Raw genomic sequence first — 21,604 nt, 5'->3', positions numbered from 1 at the left:
GCCAGTGGTACAGTTCAATATACACTGTGATGTTGGCTAAGGAATAAAGTAATGTCAGGTTTTTTTTACGAGCCAATCAGAACAAATTCAGACTGGTAAAAGTAAAATTTAATAATGATTAAACTATTGACAGTTGCCCAATTTTGGAGTTTTCATGAAACATAAGCTGTTGGTAAGTCTACCAGGAAAACAAATTCACTTCCCCTTGCATGCTGAAGAGAAAAATTTGTGATGTGCTATATAGCTACTGATGAAGTCAAAGCTGAAGCTATAATTTTTCTCCTCCATTAGACTTTTAACATCTTTTCGTCTTCCTTCTGCCTTTCTATTTTTCATTGCACAAATGGTATGTGAGTAGGGGTGCATTTGGCAGCTCTGGTCTGGGCACCCTCTTAAACAGTTAAGGCATTTATTGAAAGAAAACAATTGCTCAAACATTTCAAATATCCTTGTAAGATCCCTCAAGATCAACAAAATCCTATTTGTTACAAAAAGACAAATCTTTTTGAGAAGAGTAGTTATATAGCTGCACTATATAGATGAACTTGTAAGCATTTTGTCTCATGTTTTACTCTAGATTTATGTACTGGACGGAGTGGGGTGGAAAACCTAAGGTCGATAGAGCTGCAATGGATGGAAGTGGGCGCATAACTCTGGTTCCAAACGTTGGACGTGCAAATGGCCTCACTATTGATTATGCCGAGAGAAGGCTATACTGGACAGACTTGGACACCAACCTCATAGAATCATCAAACATGCTTGGTGAGACCAATATTTGTTTTCCTAACAGTTAGTCTGCTTGCTTAGCATACTTTGGCTGCAAGCAGACTGGCATGCCTGTGGGAAGACCAAAATTCCCTAGGTCCTATCTCTAGCAGTACCTGTTACCTTACTGTTATTAAATACTAGGGATCTGCTTTCATTTTCAACAACATAGGAAATGTCAACTACATTGCCTTTCGTTTCATATCATTTATAAACTAAAAGGATAAAAAAAATAGTTCATGAAATTTTGTGGTTTCTAAATTTTTCATTTAGTGCTCATTAAAAATTTTTAAAAATTAAAACCTAATGAAATAAAAAAAAACAAAAAAAAAAACCCCGAAAAGGGGGGAAATTAGTTTTATCAATGGCAACCATGTATATCGATGCAAACTTGTTAAACATGTATATATGTCAAACACAAACAGGATATGAGAGCATAATAATTCTAAAAAGTGAAAGATTAATGCGTCTCTTTAGAATTATTAGACCTCATATCCTGTTTGTGTTTGACATTAATTTGGGTTCAGGATTATTGGGAATTGTTAAACATGTATATATTACTTATATAATTGGATGGCCATTTTAGTTGGTGATTTGATCATTAGAAATGTAGATAGCTGGGTGGCTGGTGGGTGTGAGGATTGCTTGGTAACTTGCCTGCCTGGTGAGAAGGTAGTAACCTCATGTGTCCTCTAAGTAATATTTTTGATAGCTGGCTCCTCCCCAGTACTATCACTTTACATGTGGGTATCAGTGACATAGGAAGGTGCAAGAGGGAGCTTCTGGAAGCTAAATTTAGGCTCTTAGGACATTGAAATCCAGAACCTCCAGAGTTGCATTCTCAGAAATGTTGCCCATTCCTTGCATTGTAGGCTGAGCTTAGTAGACTCAGTAAGCGGATGAGATGATGGTGTAGGGAAGAGGGCTTTAGATTTGTTAAGAACTAGGGAAGGAAGAGCCTATTCTGGCAGGATAGGCTTCACTTAACCAGAGTAGAGCCATATTGTTGGTGTTGCCTTTAAAAATAGGAGAGAGAGCAGGTTTTAAACTAGACCATGGGGGGGAATCCAACAGTCACTAAGAGGTGCATGGTTCAGAGGGGAGGTATCTTCCAAAGATACTTGAAAAACAAGGATGTTAGAATATCCCAGCAGAGAGATTGTGATTAAAGCTGAAGTAGCCCATACAGGTGTAGGTAAGAGCACGTAGATATGAATGACTCTGCACTAGGTATATCTTTTGCTAATAAACAAGTTGTGAATATAAAGAGAAATAAAAGTGCAAATAAACAATGTATTTTAAATTGTCTGTATGTGAATGCCAGAAGTCTGAATAGTAAGATTGATATGTTATATTCTAACTGTTAGAATGTATGGCATTCTACGATGACACAGGCATTTTAGAGACGTGGTGGAAGGAGGATAGCTGATACCAGGTATAAACTGAGTGTGACAGATCGACTTGGTGGAGGGTGGCACTATATATAAAGGATAGCATAAAGTCAAACATGATAAAAAAAAAAAATCCTGTAGAAAACAAATTGCAGGGTAGAATCCTTATGCATAGAAATTCCATGTGTGATGGATAAGAGTATAGCAGTGGGGTATATATTTTGGCCACCTAGCCAAAATGAAGACTATGAAATGCTAGCTGAAACTAAAAAAGCAAATAAATTTGGCATTACAGTATTAATGGGAGATTTTTTACCCCAGTATTGACTGGGTCAATGTCTCATCAGGACATGCTCAAGAGGTTAAGTTCTAGATGCCATAAATGAATGTTTCATGGAGCAGCTGATCCTAGAACTGACAAAAGGAGCAGCTACTTTAGATCATATCCTTAGTGAAAAGCAGGATCTGATGCAAGAGATTCCTGTGGTGGGACTGCTAAGCAATAGCAATCATCGTGCAATCAAATTTGACATAATACTGTAGGAATAAAATTATATAAAATTACTGCAGTAGCATATAACTTTAAAAAGGGAGAATATGATAGAATGAGGCAATTAAAAGAAAAAGAAGCAATTGCAAAGGCAATTGACGACAGGTGTTCCCCAAGGCTCAGCACTATCGGCCACATTGTTTAATGTTTATTTACTCCCCCATGTCATCTGTTAACGGGTCTTAATTTAATTTATTTTGTGTACGCTGATGATATTCAGATTCTGTTTCCTATTGAGAAAGATGTTGATGAGACGTGTAAATTGATAAAAATGTACTTAGAAATAATTAGACAAGTTTTAACACAATTGAAATTAATTTTGAATTTAGAGAAAACTCTTTTAATCATTTTAGAGAGGAAAAAGAGAAATGATGAAAAGAAGCCAAGCTTAAATAATGATGATAAGATTGAAGGAGTAAACATTACGAGAAATTTGGGTTTTTATATCGACACAGAATTTAATGGCCAAGCACACATAGCCAAGAAAGTGAAGGAAGGTTACTATAAATTAATGATGTTGAAACGTCTTAAACCTTTGCTTTCCCAAAAAAATTTTAGAACAGTACTACAGGCCCTGATACTCACAGGGCTAGACTACTGTAACGCAATGTTACTGGGCTTGCCAAAAAGTACTTTACGACCTTTGCAGATTTTAGAAAATACTGCCGCACGTATATTGACGAATACAAGAAAGAGGGATCATATCACTCCAATTTTGAAAGAATTGCATTGGCTCCCGATTGAACAGAGGATAATTTTTAAAGTTTTATGCATTATCCACAAGATTCTATATGGAGAAGGGACAGACTGGCTGAATACAGCAATAAGATTACACATACCACAACGTAATTTGAGATCATCAAACAAAGGTCTTCTCGTGATTCCGAATATTAAATCTGCCCACTTATGCGAAGTCAGGGAGCGAGCGCTATCAATCGCAGGCCCTAAATACTGGAATGAAATGCCCACTAATCTGAGATTACAGCAAGACAAGAAGAAATTTAGGAAAGACCTGAAAACATGGTTATTCCAGCGAGCATTTGATGCGGAATAAATGGCAGGGTTTCCCACCAAAGCAAGTAGAATCTCTTGAAGGCAGCGTTTCTATTTTATCTTTTTACTTTTAGTTTTTCTTTTAATGATCTTAACCATATCTGTAAGTTATAATTTTATACTCCTAGGTTTTATAATTTACATTTAGGTGGTATTTTAGAAGTTTTAATTAATTTACTGCTATAGTGAATTTTATATCTATGAGAAATTGTAATTTTTCCTTTCTCTCTATACTATTGTAATGTAGAAATTGTGAACCGTAGAGATGGACTTTGTCTAATCAACGGTATATAAAAACTGTTTAAATAAAATAAATAAATAAATGATCACTATTTAAAAATTTATACAATATTATCTCAATCACACACACGGACAAAACACAACCTGTACAAACACAGCCTGCCTGAATATACTCCCCTCCACCTGTTTAATTAGTCTAATCCATCCCTATATATGATAGTCCTTTATCCTAGCTAAAAACATAGGAATAGTAGGAGTATATTCCTGTATACTGTATTTGTACAGGTTTACTGTTTAAAAATACCATTTTGTAAGCTCAAGTAGATAACGTAAAGGTTTCAATTAAAGCCAAAAGGGCATAGTTCAGAATCTGAAAAGCAGACCCAAATAATAAAAATAGACAAGAGCATAAGCATTGACAAGTTATAAAGCAGCTTACAGAGAGGCAAAAAGCAATAATAAAAACTTTTTCAAGTATATTTGAAGCAAAAAGCCCATGAAGGAGTCTCTTGTGCCAGTAGATGACCAGGGGAAAATGGGGTGCTCGGGGAGAGCAAGGAAATAGGAAAAAAACTGAATGAATTTTTTTTGCTGAGGAGAATGTTGGGAACATACCCACAACTAAAACAAATATCTGTGATAATGGAGGATGTAACAGATCAGATTTGACAAACTAATGAGTAATAAATCACCAGGACTGGATAGCATCCACCCAAGTGTTCTATAAATAAAAAATAAGATGAAATTGCAAACCTCATACTAATAATCTGTCGATTAGTAAAAAGGCTGGCAGATGGCCAGTTTTTAAAAAAGGGCTTCAGGAATGATCCAGGAAACTATAGACCTTTCAGTTTTTTCCTAACCATTTTCCTCATTTTATCATAGTCACCTATTTGAAAGTTAAATGCTGTTGATTTCTGTTTGTTGCTCCCTCCAGTTATTAAGTCAAATTTGATAATGTTGTGATCATTATAGCCAAGTGGCTCCAACACTGTTACCACTCGCACCACATCCTGTGTTCCACTAAGGATTAGGTCTAAAATAGTTTCTCCTCTTGGTTCTTGTACCAGCTGCTCCATGAAGCAGTCATTTATTTCATCTAGGAACTTTACCTCTCTAGAATGTCCTGATGTAACATTCACCCAGTCAATATTGAGGTAGTTGAAATCACCCATTATTACTATGCAGCTGATTTTGTTAGCTTCTCTAATTTCTTTTAACATTTCATTGTCTTTTAGTTCATCCTGGCCAGATGGACAGTAATTCACCCTCATTACTATTTTATTCCCTTTTTCACCTGGAATATCCATCCATAAAGATTCAGCATTGCATTTTGTTTCTTGCAGAGTTTTTATCCTGTTTGACTCAATGCTCTCTTTAACATATAGTGCCACCCCTCCACCAGTTTGATCCATCCTATCATTTTGATATAATTTGTACTCTGGTATCAGTGTCCCATTGGTTATCCTCCTTCCACCAGGTCTCTGAGATGACAATTATATCTACCTCTTCATCTAGTGCTATACACTCTTAACTCTCCCATCTTATTTTTTAGACTTCTAGCATTTGTATGTAGACATTTCAAGATATGCTTGTTTGTATTAACCTGTTCATCAGTTGACTGGTAATTTGGAATCTTTCTGCACTTAAAGGCACCTCGTTCACTTTGGCATTTATTGCATCCTCTCTACTGGGATGCCCTATTTTCCCTTAGTATCTTTGAAGGATACTATCATTCCAAGCCATATGCTTCTGAGTGATTATTAGCTTTCCCCAATCTAGTTTAAAAGCTGTATTATCTCCTTTTTAAAGGTTAGCACCAGCAGCCTAGTTCCACTCTGGTTAAGGTGGAGCCCATCCTTTCAGAAAAGGCCCTCCCTTCCCCCAAAATGAAGCCCAGTTCCTAACAAGTCTAAAACGCTCTTCCTTGCACCATCGCCTCATCTATGCATTGAGATTTTGGAGCTCTGCATGTGGAATGGGGACCATTTCTGAGAATGCTACCATGAAGATTCTGGATTTCACCTTTCTACCTAAAACTCTAAATTTGGCTTGCAGAACCTCCCTCCTGCACTTTCCTATGTACCCACATGTACCAAGACAGTCTGCTCCTCCCCAGCACTATCTAAAATCCTATCTGTGTGATGCGTGAGGTCAGCCACCTTCGCACCAGGCAGCAAGTTACCAAGTGATCCTCACATCCACCAGCCAACCAGCTATCAACCTTGCTAATAATTGAATCACCAACTATAACTGCTGTCTTAACACTTCCCTCCTGGGCACATGCCCCTGGAGACACATCCTGTGTGCAAGAGGATACTACACTGGACAGTACCTTGCTACTACCAGTTTGATGGCACTGATTCAGATTTCAGGGAGTTATAGCCTGCCACCAGCCTGGCTAGTTCATGCTTCCTTTCTCTGCCTTCTATTTGTCATCATAAGCATAGGAGAAAATTATTTTTCCTGAAGAGCTTTTGATATTCAGGTTTTTTGTTTTTTTTTTTAATTTCAAACCTAGATAGTAAAAGCTGCAAAGCACTGAAATATCTTGAGGCTAGTTCTGTCATTTGATACAGTCTGTAGCTTTCTTTTCGTTAGTAGGAGCAGTGCTGGCAGGAGCATAGTATTCAAGGCCTCATTGTTTTGGGAAAGGAGAGTCTGAGTTAAGGGAAAATGAGTGGGACCTCTGGAGCCTGAGAAACCTGCTGCTTATAAATTGTTAGGCAGACTGTTACTAACACCAAGAATGTGATCATGTAGAATGGTGCCAGCAGATTGCCACTGGGTGCAAGCCAGGTGGTGACTGATTTGATTTGGTTAGCTGGATTTGTTTTAGAAAACTATCTACATTGGGAAATGTTGAAAACATGTTCAATATCATGATTTTTCGTTCTTCTACAAAAGTCCCATTTTTTTACTTCTCTAACCTTTATTTTTCCATTTTTAAAGGCTTGGATCGTGGTGTGATAGCAGATGACTTGCCCCACCCATTTGGCTTAACACAGTATCAGGATTATATTTACTGGACGGACTGGAGCCGGCGCAGCATTGAGCGTGCCAACAAAACCAGTGGCCAAAACCGCACTATCATCCAAGGCCACTTGGATTTTGTTATGGATATCCTGGTCTTTCATTCCTCCAGGCAGGCTGGCTGGAATGAGTGTGCTTCCAGCAATGGGCACTGTTCCCATCTCTGTTTAGCAGTACCAGTCGGGGATTATGTCTGTGGATGTCCTGCTCATTATTCCTTGAATGCTGACAACAAGACTTGCAGTGGTAAGCCATAACCTTAAATTTTAATTTAGCTTTTTAATTTGAAGGGGAGAAAGCTGAAAGAGACATGTAAGCATCTTGGCTAGCCTGTTCAAAATATATATGAGGCTGATTATTCAGTATCGTTTATCCAAATATGTTCAGACTTTAGCTGGACAAAAGGCAGAATTTGAAAATTCCACTGCACTGACCGGCCCCCAAGATTGAAGAATAACATGTTCATCTAAAAAGCTATTGGGCTAACTCATGGTTGGAACAGGGTCCATTCCAGTGTGGAGCCAGTTATCCAGCTAAATTAGCCGGATGAAGGTTGATTTTTAGTGTTATCCAGCTAACGTAGCAGGATAACTAAGATTACCAAATAGCAGCTCTAAAGTTAGCAGGATAAACTTGCCTGGTTAACTTTGATAGGTATATTCAGTGGCATATGCATGCTGCTGAGTATCCCGACAAACTTATCTGGATAAATTTATCCAGCTAACTTTGCTGGCCAGACAGTGGCTGAAAATGGACCCCATATATGTTTGCACATAGATATTAAGTGTAACCATTTATTTTCTCCAAAGAGAAGAATTTTAATCAAGTAGTATTAATAGGCTGTGTCATGTGCTGTAGCACATGTTTGAGGAAGCTTTCAGAATTTTCTAAAATTTAGAACATCTTTGAAAACTACAAAGATCACCAAATGGCACCCTAACAACTACCTCATACCTGCTGTCTCAGTTGCTTTGTAACCTCTATCAAACTGCCGTATTTCTTGAAGACCCCAGTTGCATACATATAAATAAAATTATAGAATATTTGTAATAGATTAGAGTTTTAACTTAAATTATATCTGTACAGATGAGAATCCTCAAGAGGTGAAGCACATTGTAGCTTATATAAATAGCGATAAACCCTGAAGTGGTTAAAGGGGGATTTTCCCCAGATGTGTGCTTTTATTCGCTCTTCATTTAGCCCATGTATACCATGTATATTAAAAACAATGCTAAAGAAGTACTCAGCATAACAAAAGCTGGAGTAAGAATAACACCACAGGTGAGCATGAGTAACAAACACAAGGATTTTATATATGAGATTATTGAACAGTGCCTAATTTTTCCCATGTTCCTACCTCCCCCCCCCCCCCCCCCCCCCCCCCCCAAACAAACCTATATAATCAGCAATGAATAGATAACAGGCAGATAGCAATTAACAATTACAAATGTCGAATGTGGACTGCACTCTCAATGGTAGAAACTAAGCTGTAAACCCACAGGATCTACAGCACAAGATAGCATATAAAATGTGAGTCATAGATCAAAAAATAATGATTTAGTCTGAAAGGGCAAAGAATGCACATACTCTCCCCAAATATCCATCTTTTGAGCATATTTTTTTGGGTGATTTTGTGGCAGTTAGGTACTCCAAACTCAATACTTAAGAACCTGTTGCTGCCACTGAAATGGTAAATACAACACAGGGAAATGTTTTTCTTATTCTCTCAAAACATAATACAATATACACAGTGAGAGACTCCACTGTATACTACAATACACTCTATAATACAATCATATCATGCAAAATATATTGTTTATTGTGAATGTAAAAACATGAGTCTCACTAGACAGTTAAAACTAACTAATCGCATTCACTCTCCATACACACCATTAAAAAACATCACAAGACGGTGTGACAATTCAATTATTACAATGTATTACAATATGTTATGTGTTAATTCCTCACCCAACTTGTTAGTGTTCCCACAGTACACCATCAATTTTTTCTATGATATAATGTATCTTTGTTATTCAATTTCCAAAGGATTTTTCAACATTACTCTACTTTCTTTACATATGGGGACTCAAATCACGTCAGTTCTTTTCACAAAGGGCGACACATAACAACACACTATCTTAAATCCATTCCGTTCCTCTGCTCTTCAATATACGCTATGTTCTGAATCAGTCCCGTAAATTTCAAAAAGGGGACTGATTTCACCTTCACTCCTCAACATACACTATGTCCGACAAAAGCGCCTTGTTTCACCCCCACCGGGGCTTCATCAGGGACTCATCAAAACACCAAAAGTCATACGTCTCTTATCTGTCAAAAAGAAATAATATATTTAATACCATCATATCCCCATGACTTCAATTACTAACTCTCAAGGAGCTTTGAAACCCCCTACTAACCTTCACAAAGCTTATTCTCATGCACAAGTTTCTCAAACCTCAGTCCAATGAAGAATCAGTTAACAGTTTCAACACCACTCGAATACTTCAGCTTATAATTTTAATTTCTATAATATAAAAAGAAAAAGGGAAACGAAAGAACAAAAGTTCAACTGTATTTCAACAGAACTATGGAATAGTTCTGTTGAAACTGTATTTCAACTGTATTTCAACAGAACTATTCCATAGTTCTGTTGAAATCCCTTCATATAAACCAACCAACCATATTTTAGGTTCTAAAGGCACAAATGACACCCCGCCCCCCCTGCCCCCCCCGGACAATGAAACAGTACATTTGCTAATATCACCCCAAAATTGCTGAATAATTATACAGAACCAAAAACTGTGCATAAAATCCCCTTTCTCCTTCTGGCATTTAATACATAATTGAGAAGAAACTATGCCCATAAAAAATGCTATTGATTGTGGGAGATGTGCCTGCTGCAAAAACTTAAAGTGCATCTCTCGCATAGATATGTTTTCAGACAGAAAGTACACCTTCTCAAAACTTTTCTGTAGCTCAAAATGAGTAAGCATAACAACGGGAATAGTATTTCAGCTGTCCAAAAGGACTTGAAAGTCTGGCACTTTTGGGAAAGCTAGAAGAGCGTTATAATATTGTGCACATGTATATCATTTACCATCCACCCTGCTCCAAAAGTTCTTCCAAAAGCTTAAAATTCCAAAAGCAACTATTATCCTGTACTAAATCATAAACATAGTGTCGAATTTGTAAGTAATCGTAAAAATCCTTAGTAGAAAGGTTAAAAATAGACTTTAAATCTCGAAAATTGTAGAGAGACAAATTCTTAATTGAATACAATTGAGAAATCCTTGAAAGTCCCTACTTACCCCACTGAAAAAAATAAAGCATTATGCATTCCTGGGATAAGAGGGATTTCCTCAAATTGGCAAGCAAGCAGTCAGTGGACCTTTGAGGTGCAGAAAAAAGCAAATAGATCTCCAAGCTTTTCTGCAAGAAATAACTATAAAATTATATTTTACGGTCTCCGGGAGATCCTTATACGCTACTTGTAACAAAGATAAAGGACTAACCCAACCCTGCAAGAAAACCAAAGGGATAGTATGAGCCGTTTCACAAACCCAGTCATGCAGATGTCATAGTAAACAGTTTGAGCAGGTTAAACCACCTGCCTTACGGGGCCTCATTAAAATATGAAGAGGGATCCTCTGTCCCCCCCCCCCCCCCCACCAAAAGGAACCAATACCTCTGTTTATCTCTTGGATATCCTTCTTACGCATCCACACAGCAACATGTGGAACATGTATATCCACTTAGATATTTCCTTCATTTTCAGTAGGTAAACTCTTCCAGTTGGTCTTCCCGAAACGTGCAGGTCCAATGGAGGGGTCAGTACCTTCAGTCATCCTTCTGTTCATTCTAGCCTTGCTCCTGCTCCGGATTCCATCATTTGTCTTCAGTCCAACCTTGCTTGGGCATGCCTTGCCTGCCTCGGCACCCCTTTCGGTGCCGAGGCAGGCAAGGCACCGAAAGAGGTGTTCCTCTGGGGTCAAGCCGTGGTACAAGAACACACAATCCCCTGGAAAGTGAAACCGCTCTCCTAGCGCTTCCTAACAGACAGAGAAGCTTATAAAAGTTTGTTGTGTATCCATCGGGGCCTGGTGCTTTGTAAGATTTACTATCATGAATCACCCTTATTTACCTCTGAGCTAGAGGTCGGGCTATTAAGGTACTCGAGTTAATTCCAACAGCTGAGGAAGATGAAGGCCAAGGAAAATGTTGTCTAAATCACTCACATTCCCTCCTTTATCTTTTGAGTATAAAGCCTCATAGAATTTCCTCAAAACTTCTAACTTCCTTACTTCCTGTAATTATCTGACCATTTCCTTGTCGCAGGCCTTCAATAAAAGTCTTTCCTTTCCAAAACTTTACCTGCCTAGCCAGCAACTTACCAGACTTATTGCCAAATTGAAAAAAATTGTGCTTAGAACTTCTTAAAGATTTTTGGGCCCTGAGGTGCAGATAAGAATTCAAACAATTAAGGGTCTTTTGTTAGAGAACTTTATTTGACTGAATTAAATGGGAAGCTAATTTCCACTTAGCTTGACACAATTGATTTTCCAGGTAAAAAATGGATATATTAAGTTGCCTATTTTTCTTAATCCCATATGCGTGTTTCTCAGAACAAACTGGAGTTGTGTTGGTGTTGTGCATTATTTCTCTGGAGCTGTTTAAATTCCCTATCATCCACTAAGTGCCCTGGAAAATGTCAGGGTCGAAAAGACCTTCTATCAGCGGTGAACCAAACATCTGCCCAGATTAAAGCATGGTCTATTACAGCAATAGGACCTATCTCTACTTTAGCTACTGTGGTAAATAACTCTTGTGAAATTTAAATGTAGTCAGTTCTGGACATTGTCATGTGGGCACATGATACATGTGTGTATTCTTTGACTTCTGGGTTTAGTACCTGCCAGACATCAAGTAATTGCAAATGACGAAATAAATAAGCGATGCCTTTATCCGCATTTACTCTAAAACTGAGGACACACTGATTTATCCAAGCTAGCGTCATGGACGCAATTATAGTCATCCACTAATATTGGAGAGCCTTGTATGTGAGTCAGAACTTGAGAAATCAGATTTATTTAAAAAAAAAAAATTATAAGAATTTGGGGCATATGCATTACAAATGGTAATGAGCTTACCATCTACTTTACCAACTACACAGGCCGATTCAGTACGTTGCGCTCAGGCTGAGCGCACCGTTAGCCTCCGTCTAGACACACGTTTTCCACGTGCTAATATTACCCCTTATTTGGTACTGGCTTGCTGCTAATCATTTGTCCTTGAACATTAAAAAGAAAGCATTCTTGTCCTAGGTTGCCATCCTCCATTTGCCATCCCCAAGTTCATTCAAATTTTGGGTGACACTATCCCAATCTCCTCGTCAATACGGAATCTCGGTGGTGTTCTGGATACCACCCTCTCCATGACACCTCAGATTGTCAGTAGTCAAGAACTTTTTTTTTTAAGTTAAGGATGTTGTCACCTCAAGCCTTTATTATTCCCAGATAATTTTCATACAATTCTCCAAGTCCTCATTCTCCCCTCCATAGGTTATTGTAATTCTCTTTATGCTGGTCTCTTTCAAAATGCCCTCCGTGCACTTCAAATCATTCAGAACTCTGCTGCACGTCTACTCACCAACACCCCATTCATCATCATATTACACCTGTCCTAAAAAATTTACATTGGTATCTGTTTCCACATGTATAAAATATAAGCTTGCCACTTCTATCCTCAACCTTATTCACAATGTCAAATCACCTTGGATCAATTCACTCCTGCTTACTCACACCCCTGCTCGGACACTTTGCTCATCAAGCCCCCTTCCGAAAGCAGCTCAATTAGCCTCAACTTGAAAGCGCTCCTTTATGATATGCAGTCCTGCCCTCTGGAACTCCCTCCCTCTCTCTACACGCCTCATGCGTGACCACAAGCTATTTAAAAGAGCCCTCAAGCATACCAATAAGCCTGTCCCTCTCTTCTGCCACATTTAGCCTCAGCTTTTGCACCTTTTGTGCTGGCAGAGCTTTTGTTATTGCCTATTTGTTGTGATTCTCTTTTCATGAATGTTTTTATTGTACCCCTCCTCGGACATTGGAGAGGCAAGTAATACTTTTAAATAAAATAATAAATAAATAAACCTCTTTTCACAAATATGCACATAGATAGCATCTAATTGTTTATGTATTCTGATCTTTTTCTCTAAAATTTATTTCAGTATGGTGGAATACAGCGTACAATATAGTACTCTTAATCTTGCTATAAACATTAGCTACATAGCAAACACCATCATACAATTATGGTTTTCCATTGATATTGGAACGGGGGGGGGGAGGGGGAGGGTGTCTATAGGGGGTCATGGCCCACCAAACTTTCCACTGGAAATGGAAGAAGGGAAACCTCATTGATGGCAGATGGAATAGCGCATTATTTTCTGTTTGTCCCCCCGTCCCCCCCCGGCAGCTGCTGCCAGGACTACTATCCCTGCCCCTACCCCTGCCTCAATCCTTTCACTCACCCTCCATGTTCTGAAAGAGTTGGAGGATTGTGGCCTTGTAGCTCCTCGGGCCGTTTCCTTCTCCTCATCTGCCGACACCTGAATGACATCATCAGGCATCTTTAGCCAAGGAGGGGAAAGCAGCCCAAGGTACTGCAAGGCCATGATACTCCAACTCTTTAGGAGCATGGGAGGGTGAGTGAGGGCATCGTGATAGCATCTGGGGGCCATGGAAAGTAAATAATGCACTGTCCCATCTGCCGCCAATGAGGCTTCTCTTCTGGGGTGGGGGAGGGGATTGAAGTGAGAGGATTGTAGTGGGATGGCACTTGAGATTAGTGAGAGGATTGTGGGGGGAGAGAGTGAAGGAGGGTGAGTTAGAAGATTAGGGAGGTTGGAGGCGGGGACGGGGGGAGAGCAAGGCTGAGGAAAAGCACTGAGGGAAGAGAATTGGACAGGAGATGAGAGCAAGCAGGGGATGGGGATAGAGAGAGTAGGGGCTGAAGGGAACCAAAAGGTGGAGGGGGGAGAGGTGGGATTCTAGAGGGGAGGGGCTGAGGCAGGAAGAAAAAGGAGAGGGCCAAGGCCTGGTCATCATTTTTGTTGGAGGGTATTAAGTTTGGGCCACAGAGCCTTTGTTGTTTTTCTTGGGTGACAGGCCTATCCTCTGTCTCCTGCTCTCAGAGCTCTCCTCTCTCCCCACCCCACTCCAAGCCCTCTTCTCTCTCTCCTGTGCTCCACCTCCCTTCCCCATCCACCTATTCTTTCTTCAGCCTCTCCCCTCAGCCCTTGTCTTTCCACACCCTTGCTTTACTTCATCTTGCCCTATTCCCTTCCTCTCCCTTTGGCATCCCTCCTCCACCACCTTTCTTTTGTCCCTGTCCTTCTTTCCTTTGCTCCCACCACTCCTCTTACTTTCTTCTCTCTCCTGCTCCCACCCTATCCCTACCCATACCTCTACCCCCCCCCCCCACAAGAAAAGCAACAAAGGCTCAGAAGGCCCAACATAGTACTGTTATGTTGGGGCCACAGAGCTTTTTGTTGTTTTTCAGGGGGGGGGGCAGACCTCTCCTTTCTCCCTTTCTCTCTCCTTTCTCCCTTTCTCTCTCCTCTGCCCCACCAGTATTCCACTTCTCTTCAGCATTTCTCCCCAGCTTCTGTCTCTCCACACTTGCTCATTTTGGCCTGTCCATTACCCCTCTTCTCCTTTTGGCCTCCCTTTTGCCTCCCTTCCTTTTCCTGTCCCTTCTTCCACGCACTTCTCTTGCTCTTTTTTCTCCCTCCTGCCATCACTCCTATCCTTACTCATACACACAAGAAAAACACAGGCTCAGTAGGCCCCAAAATACCATGTTATGCCCCCCATACCTATCCTCTTCTCCTGCCTCCCCTTTAGCCCCCTCCCCTTTCTGTTCAGCATGCCATCCATATACCCATCCCACATTAATCCCCCATCCCCACTCCTTACTCTTTCCCTGTCTTCCTTTTTCTGCCTTCTTCAGCACCCAACATAACCTCCCTCATCTTCCCTTGCTCTTGCTCTCGCCCTTGTCCCATCCTCCTTCCTTTCCCTCTGGACTCCCTCCTCTTGTGCTCCTCTTCTTGCTCCTACTCATCCTCCTGTCATTCTGTTCCTCCTGCCCCTATCCATCTCCCACAAGAAAAGCAAAGACTCAGTGGCCCTGTTTTGTTTGCTTTGGAAAAAGAGATGAATGTAGGATGCATATATTTGTATGTCAGAAAGCTTGTTGCCTCCATTATGATCTAGACTGAAGTACAATAAAACATATAGTTCAGTATTTTCAAATGTTATTACCAGGGATTGCTAATTTTAAAGAAGAGTATTGACAACTATAACAAATGGATGCTGCCAGACAGGAAAATATGTAGTGGCGTAGTATAGGATAAAATGTTGATAATACAGTGAACCAAGTTTTTTTTTTTCTCAAGTTCTCATAGGAAAGGGAGGAAAAATTTTTAGGAAAGTTAAGAACCAGGCAAAATTCTTAGCAGAAGGGAATCTTTTTATTTTATTTTATTTTTTAATTTTATTTTTATTGACTTCCATACAACAGAGAATAAGGATAATTCCACACACATAAGTGGTAGAAGTCACAACTATTAATACAGAATAAATCCCCTTGCTCTGTGTCAACATATGGAAAAGAACAAAGTCAACAGAATCATACATAAGTGAGTCATCCATGATATAATATGAGATGGTATGGCCTACAATAAACCAGAACACAGCAGTAGGTATCCAACTTGTACCTTAGGGCCCCGGCTCGGAGAACCTCCGAGTGGGAGCCTCCAAGCCCTTGATTTACAAATTACATCTCTTAAGTAAATAAGGGTTCCATATAGCATGAAATTTCTAGAAACTGTCTTAACAGCTGTCAATTTGTACATTGTACATACTCTATCCAAGCGCAATAAAATTTTACCCGTGGCAGGTGCCTGTTTTTGTCTCCAAAGTGTTGCTATTTCAATTCTAGCTGCTACGCAGACCTGCTGTACCAGACTGTTTTGGTTGTTATCCAGGATGGGGTTTGGAACGTTCAGCAGCACCTGTTCAGCTTGGAGCATAAGGGTGGCCTGCAGCAGTTGGGATAAAAAGGCTCCCAAGTCCTTCCAGAATGGTGAAATAATAGAACATTCCCACCAAATATGATAAAAGGAGCCCCTATTACCACAGCCTCTCCAGCATAGATCGCTTATAGTAGGGTACATAGTGTGCAGTTTATCTGGTGTGTAGTACCAGCGATACAATAGCTTAAGGCAGTTCTCCTGACTAAGTGTAGATATGGATATCCTACGTAATGTGTGTTGGATAGTGTCCCATTTTTCATCCGCATAGGACCTTCCAAAATCATGTTCCCAAGCCAATATGTGTGCCATCTTTTCCCTGGGATTTGTGATTAAGATGGCATACAATTTAGAAATGAGGTTTTTAATATACCCCCCTGAAGAACAATATCCCTCAAACAGGGAGTTGCCTGCTCTGAGAGAGGTTGCAACTTTAACTGAATGCAAGAAATGAGCTATTTGCTGAAATGCAAGGAATTCAGATTTGGATAGCCCATGGTGGGCGCATATCTGCTCAAAGGTTATTAACCAACTCTCTTCCCAAACATGCTTGATCATATAGACCCAATGTGCAATCCACCTTTTAAATGGTTGTGGTTGGAGACAGGGTACAAATGAAGTATTATGAAAGAGATGGGTAAGGGGGGAGTATTCTCTAGCACCAAACAGCTTAGGTCACACTTTCTTCCATAAATTAAGGGAGGTGCGGGTTGTGGGCAGGATGCGTGTTATTCCTCCACGTTCTGCGAGGTTGCCATAACAGAGCAGCCAGTGACATTGATGTAGCCTGAGCCTGTTCCAGTATTACCCACTGTTTGGGATGGTCTGTATTCTGCTAATCAATGACTTGTCTGAGTTGCGCAGCTAGGTAGTATGACTCTGTTGGGCACTCCCAAACCACCCTCAAGCTTAGGAGCATATTGTATTGACCGCTTCACCCTTGGGGGTCACCTATTCCAGATAAAACTGAAGATTCTACGCTGCCATCTCTTCAACAGTAGATGGGGTATAGAGATGGGCAGTGTTTGAAAGAGGTATAGGAGGCGCAGGAGGACATTCATTTTAATTAGAGCAATCCTGCCCAGCCCCGAAAGAGTTAAACACTCCCACTTTTCCAAGTCCTGCCATATATTATTCATCAAGGGTGAGTAATTAAGATCATACAAGGAAGAGGGATGATGTCCCAAACAGATTCCCAAATACTTTAGCTTGTGCTTAGCCCAACAAAATGGGTGCTGAGCTTTCAAAGAAGTCACCAATCCTAGGGTCACATGATATATTTAATATCTGACTTTTCCCAGTTAACCGTAAACCCGGACACACAGCTGAACCTATCCAGCTCTGCCTCAATGGCACACGGTGACCGATGGGGATTGCTCACTATAAAGATGATATCATCTGCAAATAAAGACAACTTAAGGGAGCTCATCCCCACTGATAAGATATGGGCATTATTTCTGATCGTAGTAGCAAGTGGTTCGAGAAATAAGGCAAAAAGCAAAGGTGACAAAGGGCAGCCTTGCCTAGTTCCTCGTCCCACCACAAAGTCACTAGAGTACCCACCATTCACTCTCACACAGGCCAGAGGTCTGTCATACAACTTGTCTATCCAAGTTCGGAACCCAGCTCCAAAACCCATGACCTCCAAGACCCTAAAAAGGAAGGGCCAATGCACAAGGTCAAAGGCCTTCTCTGCATCTATGGATAGAAATAGAGTAGGACTCTGGTCTTCATGTACCTTCCACATTATGTCGACTAGCTTGTGAACGTTGTCGCCAGCCATTCGACCAGGGATGAATCTCATTTGGTCTTGATGGATTAGCTTAACTTTATGGGTATTGAGCCAGGAGGCCAGGATCTTAGCTAGAATCTTAAGGTCTACGTTAATGAGCGATATGGGTCTGTAGGATTCGCACAGGGCCGGATCTCTTCCAGGTTTGGCATTAACCTTGATGCCTGCCCGATTGGAGCATGGCATTAAGGATCCCCCATCCCTTAAGGAGTTGTACAGTTTCTGCAGGGGGTTCTACAATATAAGGGGCTAGCTGTTTGTAAAAGTGTGTTGTCAGCCCGTATAGGCCCGGGGCCTTGCCTAAGTATAAATCTTTAATAGCCAATAATATCTCAGGTGTGGTGATTTCCCTATCCAGGTCTTCGCGAGCATCCTGTGTTAGCAGGGGAAGTTTAATATCTTTAAGGAAGTCTGAGATATGTTCTAGGGCAGGGGTCGGGAACCTTTTTGGCTGAGAGCCATGAACGCCACATATTTTAAAATGTAATTCCGTGAGAGCCATACTAACTACAACCCCCCACCCTCCTGACTCCCCCAAGACCTACCAAATTAATTTACTACAACCCCCTACTCTCCTGATGCCCCCAAGACCTGCCAAATTAATTTACTACAACCCCCCATCCTCCTAACCCCCCCCCCCCCCCCCCAAGACCTGCCAAAAGTCCCTGGTGATCCAGCAGGGGTCCAGGACTTGCAGACAAATCTTTAAGAAAAAAGTGAAATCTAACAAAACCCCCCACCCTCCTGACACCCCCCCAAGACCTCCAAAATTAATTTACTACAACCCCCACCCTCCTGACCCCCCCAAGACCTGCCAAAAGTCCCTGGTGGTCCAGCGGGGGTCCAGGAGCGGTCCGGGAGCGATCTCCTGGACTTGGGCTGTCGGCTGCTAGTAGTCAAAATGGCGCCGACGGCCCTTTGCCCTCACTATGTCACTGGGGTCGACCAATGGCGGTGGTAGCCCCTGTGACATAGTAAGGGCAAAGGGCCGTCGACGCCATTTTGATTACTGGCAGCCATTGGTCGACCCCAGTGACATAGTGAGGGTAAAGGGCTGTCGGCGCCATTTTTGACTACTGGCAGCCAACAGCCCAAGTCCAGGAGATCGCTCCCGGACCCCTGCTGGACCACCAGGAACTTTTGGCAGGTCTTGGGCGGGGGGGGGGGGGGGGGTCAGGAGGGTGGGGGTTGTAGTAAATTAATTTTGGAGGTCTTGGGGCGTCAGGAGGGTGGGGGATTTTGTTAGATTTTTACTTTTTTATTAAAGATTTGTCTGCGAGCCAGATGCAGCCATCAAAAGAGCCATATCTGGCTCCCGAGCCATAGGTTCCTGACCCCTGTTCTAGGGGAATAGTAGCATCTAGGTCATACAACTTCTCATAAAATTGTAAAAATCTGCTTCTAATTTCAGCTGGATTAAACAGCAGGTCTCCTTTCTCATCTTTTATTTTAAGCACTAAGTTTTGAGACCTTACATGTTTGAGTTTCCGAGCTAATAACTTTCCCGCCTTGTTGCCTGATTCAAAATGCTCCTGCCATACCAAGTTCAGTGAATGCGCTAAATTGTAAACTTCTTCCCGTTTCAATTTCTCCCTGGCCTTGCTCAGCTGAGATAGGGTGTGAGGGTCCCCTTTCAATGCGTGCTGACATGCTAAGGATTGTATAGTGTCGGAGCTCCTCACAATTATGCGCTCTACATTTCTTAATGTAGGCAGCTCTGGAAATAAACACCCCTCGAATATAGGCTTTATAACTATCCCATACCACCGCGGGGTGGGATTCACCAGTGTCATTTATGGAGAGGAAACTTTTGTATCATTTTGGAGCAACTTAGAAAATTCTTGGTCTAACAGCAGGGAGTCATTTAGACGCCAGAATTTAAGCCCTGGGTTTGAGTTTACAAAGGTAATGTCTAGCCACACTGGAACATGGTCTGACCAAACTATTGCTTCTACCCCAACATCGCGAACCCTAGAAAGTAGGTTTTTATCTATCAAGAAATAGTCTATCCTGGAATAATTATTATGAACCGGGAAATAGAATGTATAGGAGCATGAGGATGGAAAAACGGACCTCCAAATGTCAATTGGGGTCCACTCGTCCATGAGAGTATTTAACTGGGTCCTGTGTGACGGGGCCAGAGTGGATACACCAGAGGAGGTGTCTAAGGTGGGCACTCGGGCTACATTGAAGTCCCCCTCCCCCCCCCAATTATCAGGTTATCTGGTTGGATAGTGGAAAACACACCATGAATTTCCAGAAAGAAATTGCCTTGATTCTGGTTGGGGACATATAAATTAACCAGTGTGTAAGGGGCCCCATTTACCAGCAGCCTCAGGATTAAATACCTTCCCTTTGGGTTCTTAATTATACCTTTAAGGTCGAAGATAATATTTTGGGAGAATAATATACAGACTCCAGAGTATTTAGACCCTTTATCAGAAGGAGCAAAGTAGGCACAAGGAAAGTGAGGATTTTTTAAGAGATGCTCGTAACGAGCCTTAAGATGGGTTTCTTGTATGAGGGCCACATCCGCCCTACTGCGTTCTAGTTCTTTATATAGTAAGTGGCGCTTAAGGGGGGAGTTTAGTCCTTTTGCATTGAGAGAAAATATACAAAAAGTGGCCATATTACCAACTAAGCGCCTTGCTTTTCCGGTATGAAAAATTACGAAAATCAACAGTTTTGCGTCTGGCAGCCATGCTCACAGTTTATAGTATCTCGTTCAACAAAAGTAGACTGGATGATGGAATTTTGGAAGGTTTGATGCGGATAGATTCGCCAGGACGTTGAGGAGAGACACGATCAGGCTGCTGCCACCATCAATTACTTCACTTCCTCCTTATTTATATTTTTACTTTTCTCTCCCCCTACATCTCCCAAATTTTATCTCTTTCCTCCAGTTAATCTCCCTTACAACTTTTTTTTTTCCTGTAGCCTGGAGGCTACTCCAGCAACCACTATTTGTGCATGCTCCCAACTCCAGCAGCCTCTGCTTTTCCATCCCTTCCTCCCCGCCCTACTGGCTGCTGTTCCTTCAGGCCTGAGACTGCTGCCACTCTTCCAGTCCCAGCAGCCACTGTTTCTTGGGCCCTGGACTGGAGCTGCTCTTTCCTTCACCAGTAACCACTGAACTTTCAGCACGCAGCCACCATTGTTCTTCCCTGCTCCAGTAATTGCTATTTTCTTATTGTCCAGGTTAGAACAGTCCACACTAGTGGGTTATGTTGTCCTGCCAGCAGATGAAGACAGAAAACAAGCTCAAAGCTGACTTCACTCCCATTATAAAGGTTTGGTGCTGCTTTCAACCCTTCAGTATTTTCTATCTCCAGCAGATGGTGCAAATTTATGGACTGGTGCTGCAGCTTTGAGTTCGCCACTCCCTGGAAGACTTTAGGCCCAGGTTCCCAATACAGAATAGGCCAAGTTCTTGGGGCACTGATCAATCGTCCTGTTGTACTGATTTTCTCTTACCCCTTGAGAACCAACTCAGTTGATGTCTGAGTTCTTGCATCAATGGGTCAAGCACTGGATGGTCCCCAGTGACTTTGTTCCCTTGAATCTAGCAGCAAGAGCTACAGAGCTCATAGGGCGATAGTTTTTGGGCCGATTTCCCTGGTAGGGCTGATTCCTAGGGCAATGGTCTTCAGACTGATTTCACTAGTAGAGCAGGAGCCTAAAAAGAAGGG

The 21,604-nt window shown here is 41.4% G+C and overlaps 1 protein-coding gene across 1 annotated transcript in view; it reads left to right on the top strand.

Annotated features, from left to right (window-relative positions):
- LRP6 (LDL receptor related protein 6) overlaps positions 1 to 21,604 on the top strand; it is a 334,641-nt gene that overhangs the window by 257,411 nt on the left and 55,626 nt on the right. Inside the window, exons 11-12 of the mRNA XM_029599796.1 lie at positions 578 to 762; positions 6,952 to 7,278. Of these exons, the coding sequence (XP_029455656.1) occupies positions 578 to 762; positions 6,952 to 7,278 (512 nt within the window). The remainder of the gene's footprint in view (positions 1 to 577; positions 763 to 6,951; positions 7,279 to 21,604) is intronic.

Source organism: Rhinatrema bivittatum, chromosome 4, assembly GCF_901001135.1.
Source record: "Rhinatrema bivittatum chromosome 4, aRhiBiv1.1, whole genome shotgun sequence".
In the NCBI taxonomy this organism is placed as follows: domain Eukaryota; kingdom Metazoa; phylum Chordata; class Amphibia; order Gymnophiona; family Rhinatrematidae; genus Rhinatrema; species Rhinatrema bivittatum.
Note: the sequence above shows the minus strand (reverse complement) of the source record. Positions and strands in the feature narration are given on the sequence as shown.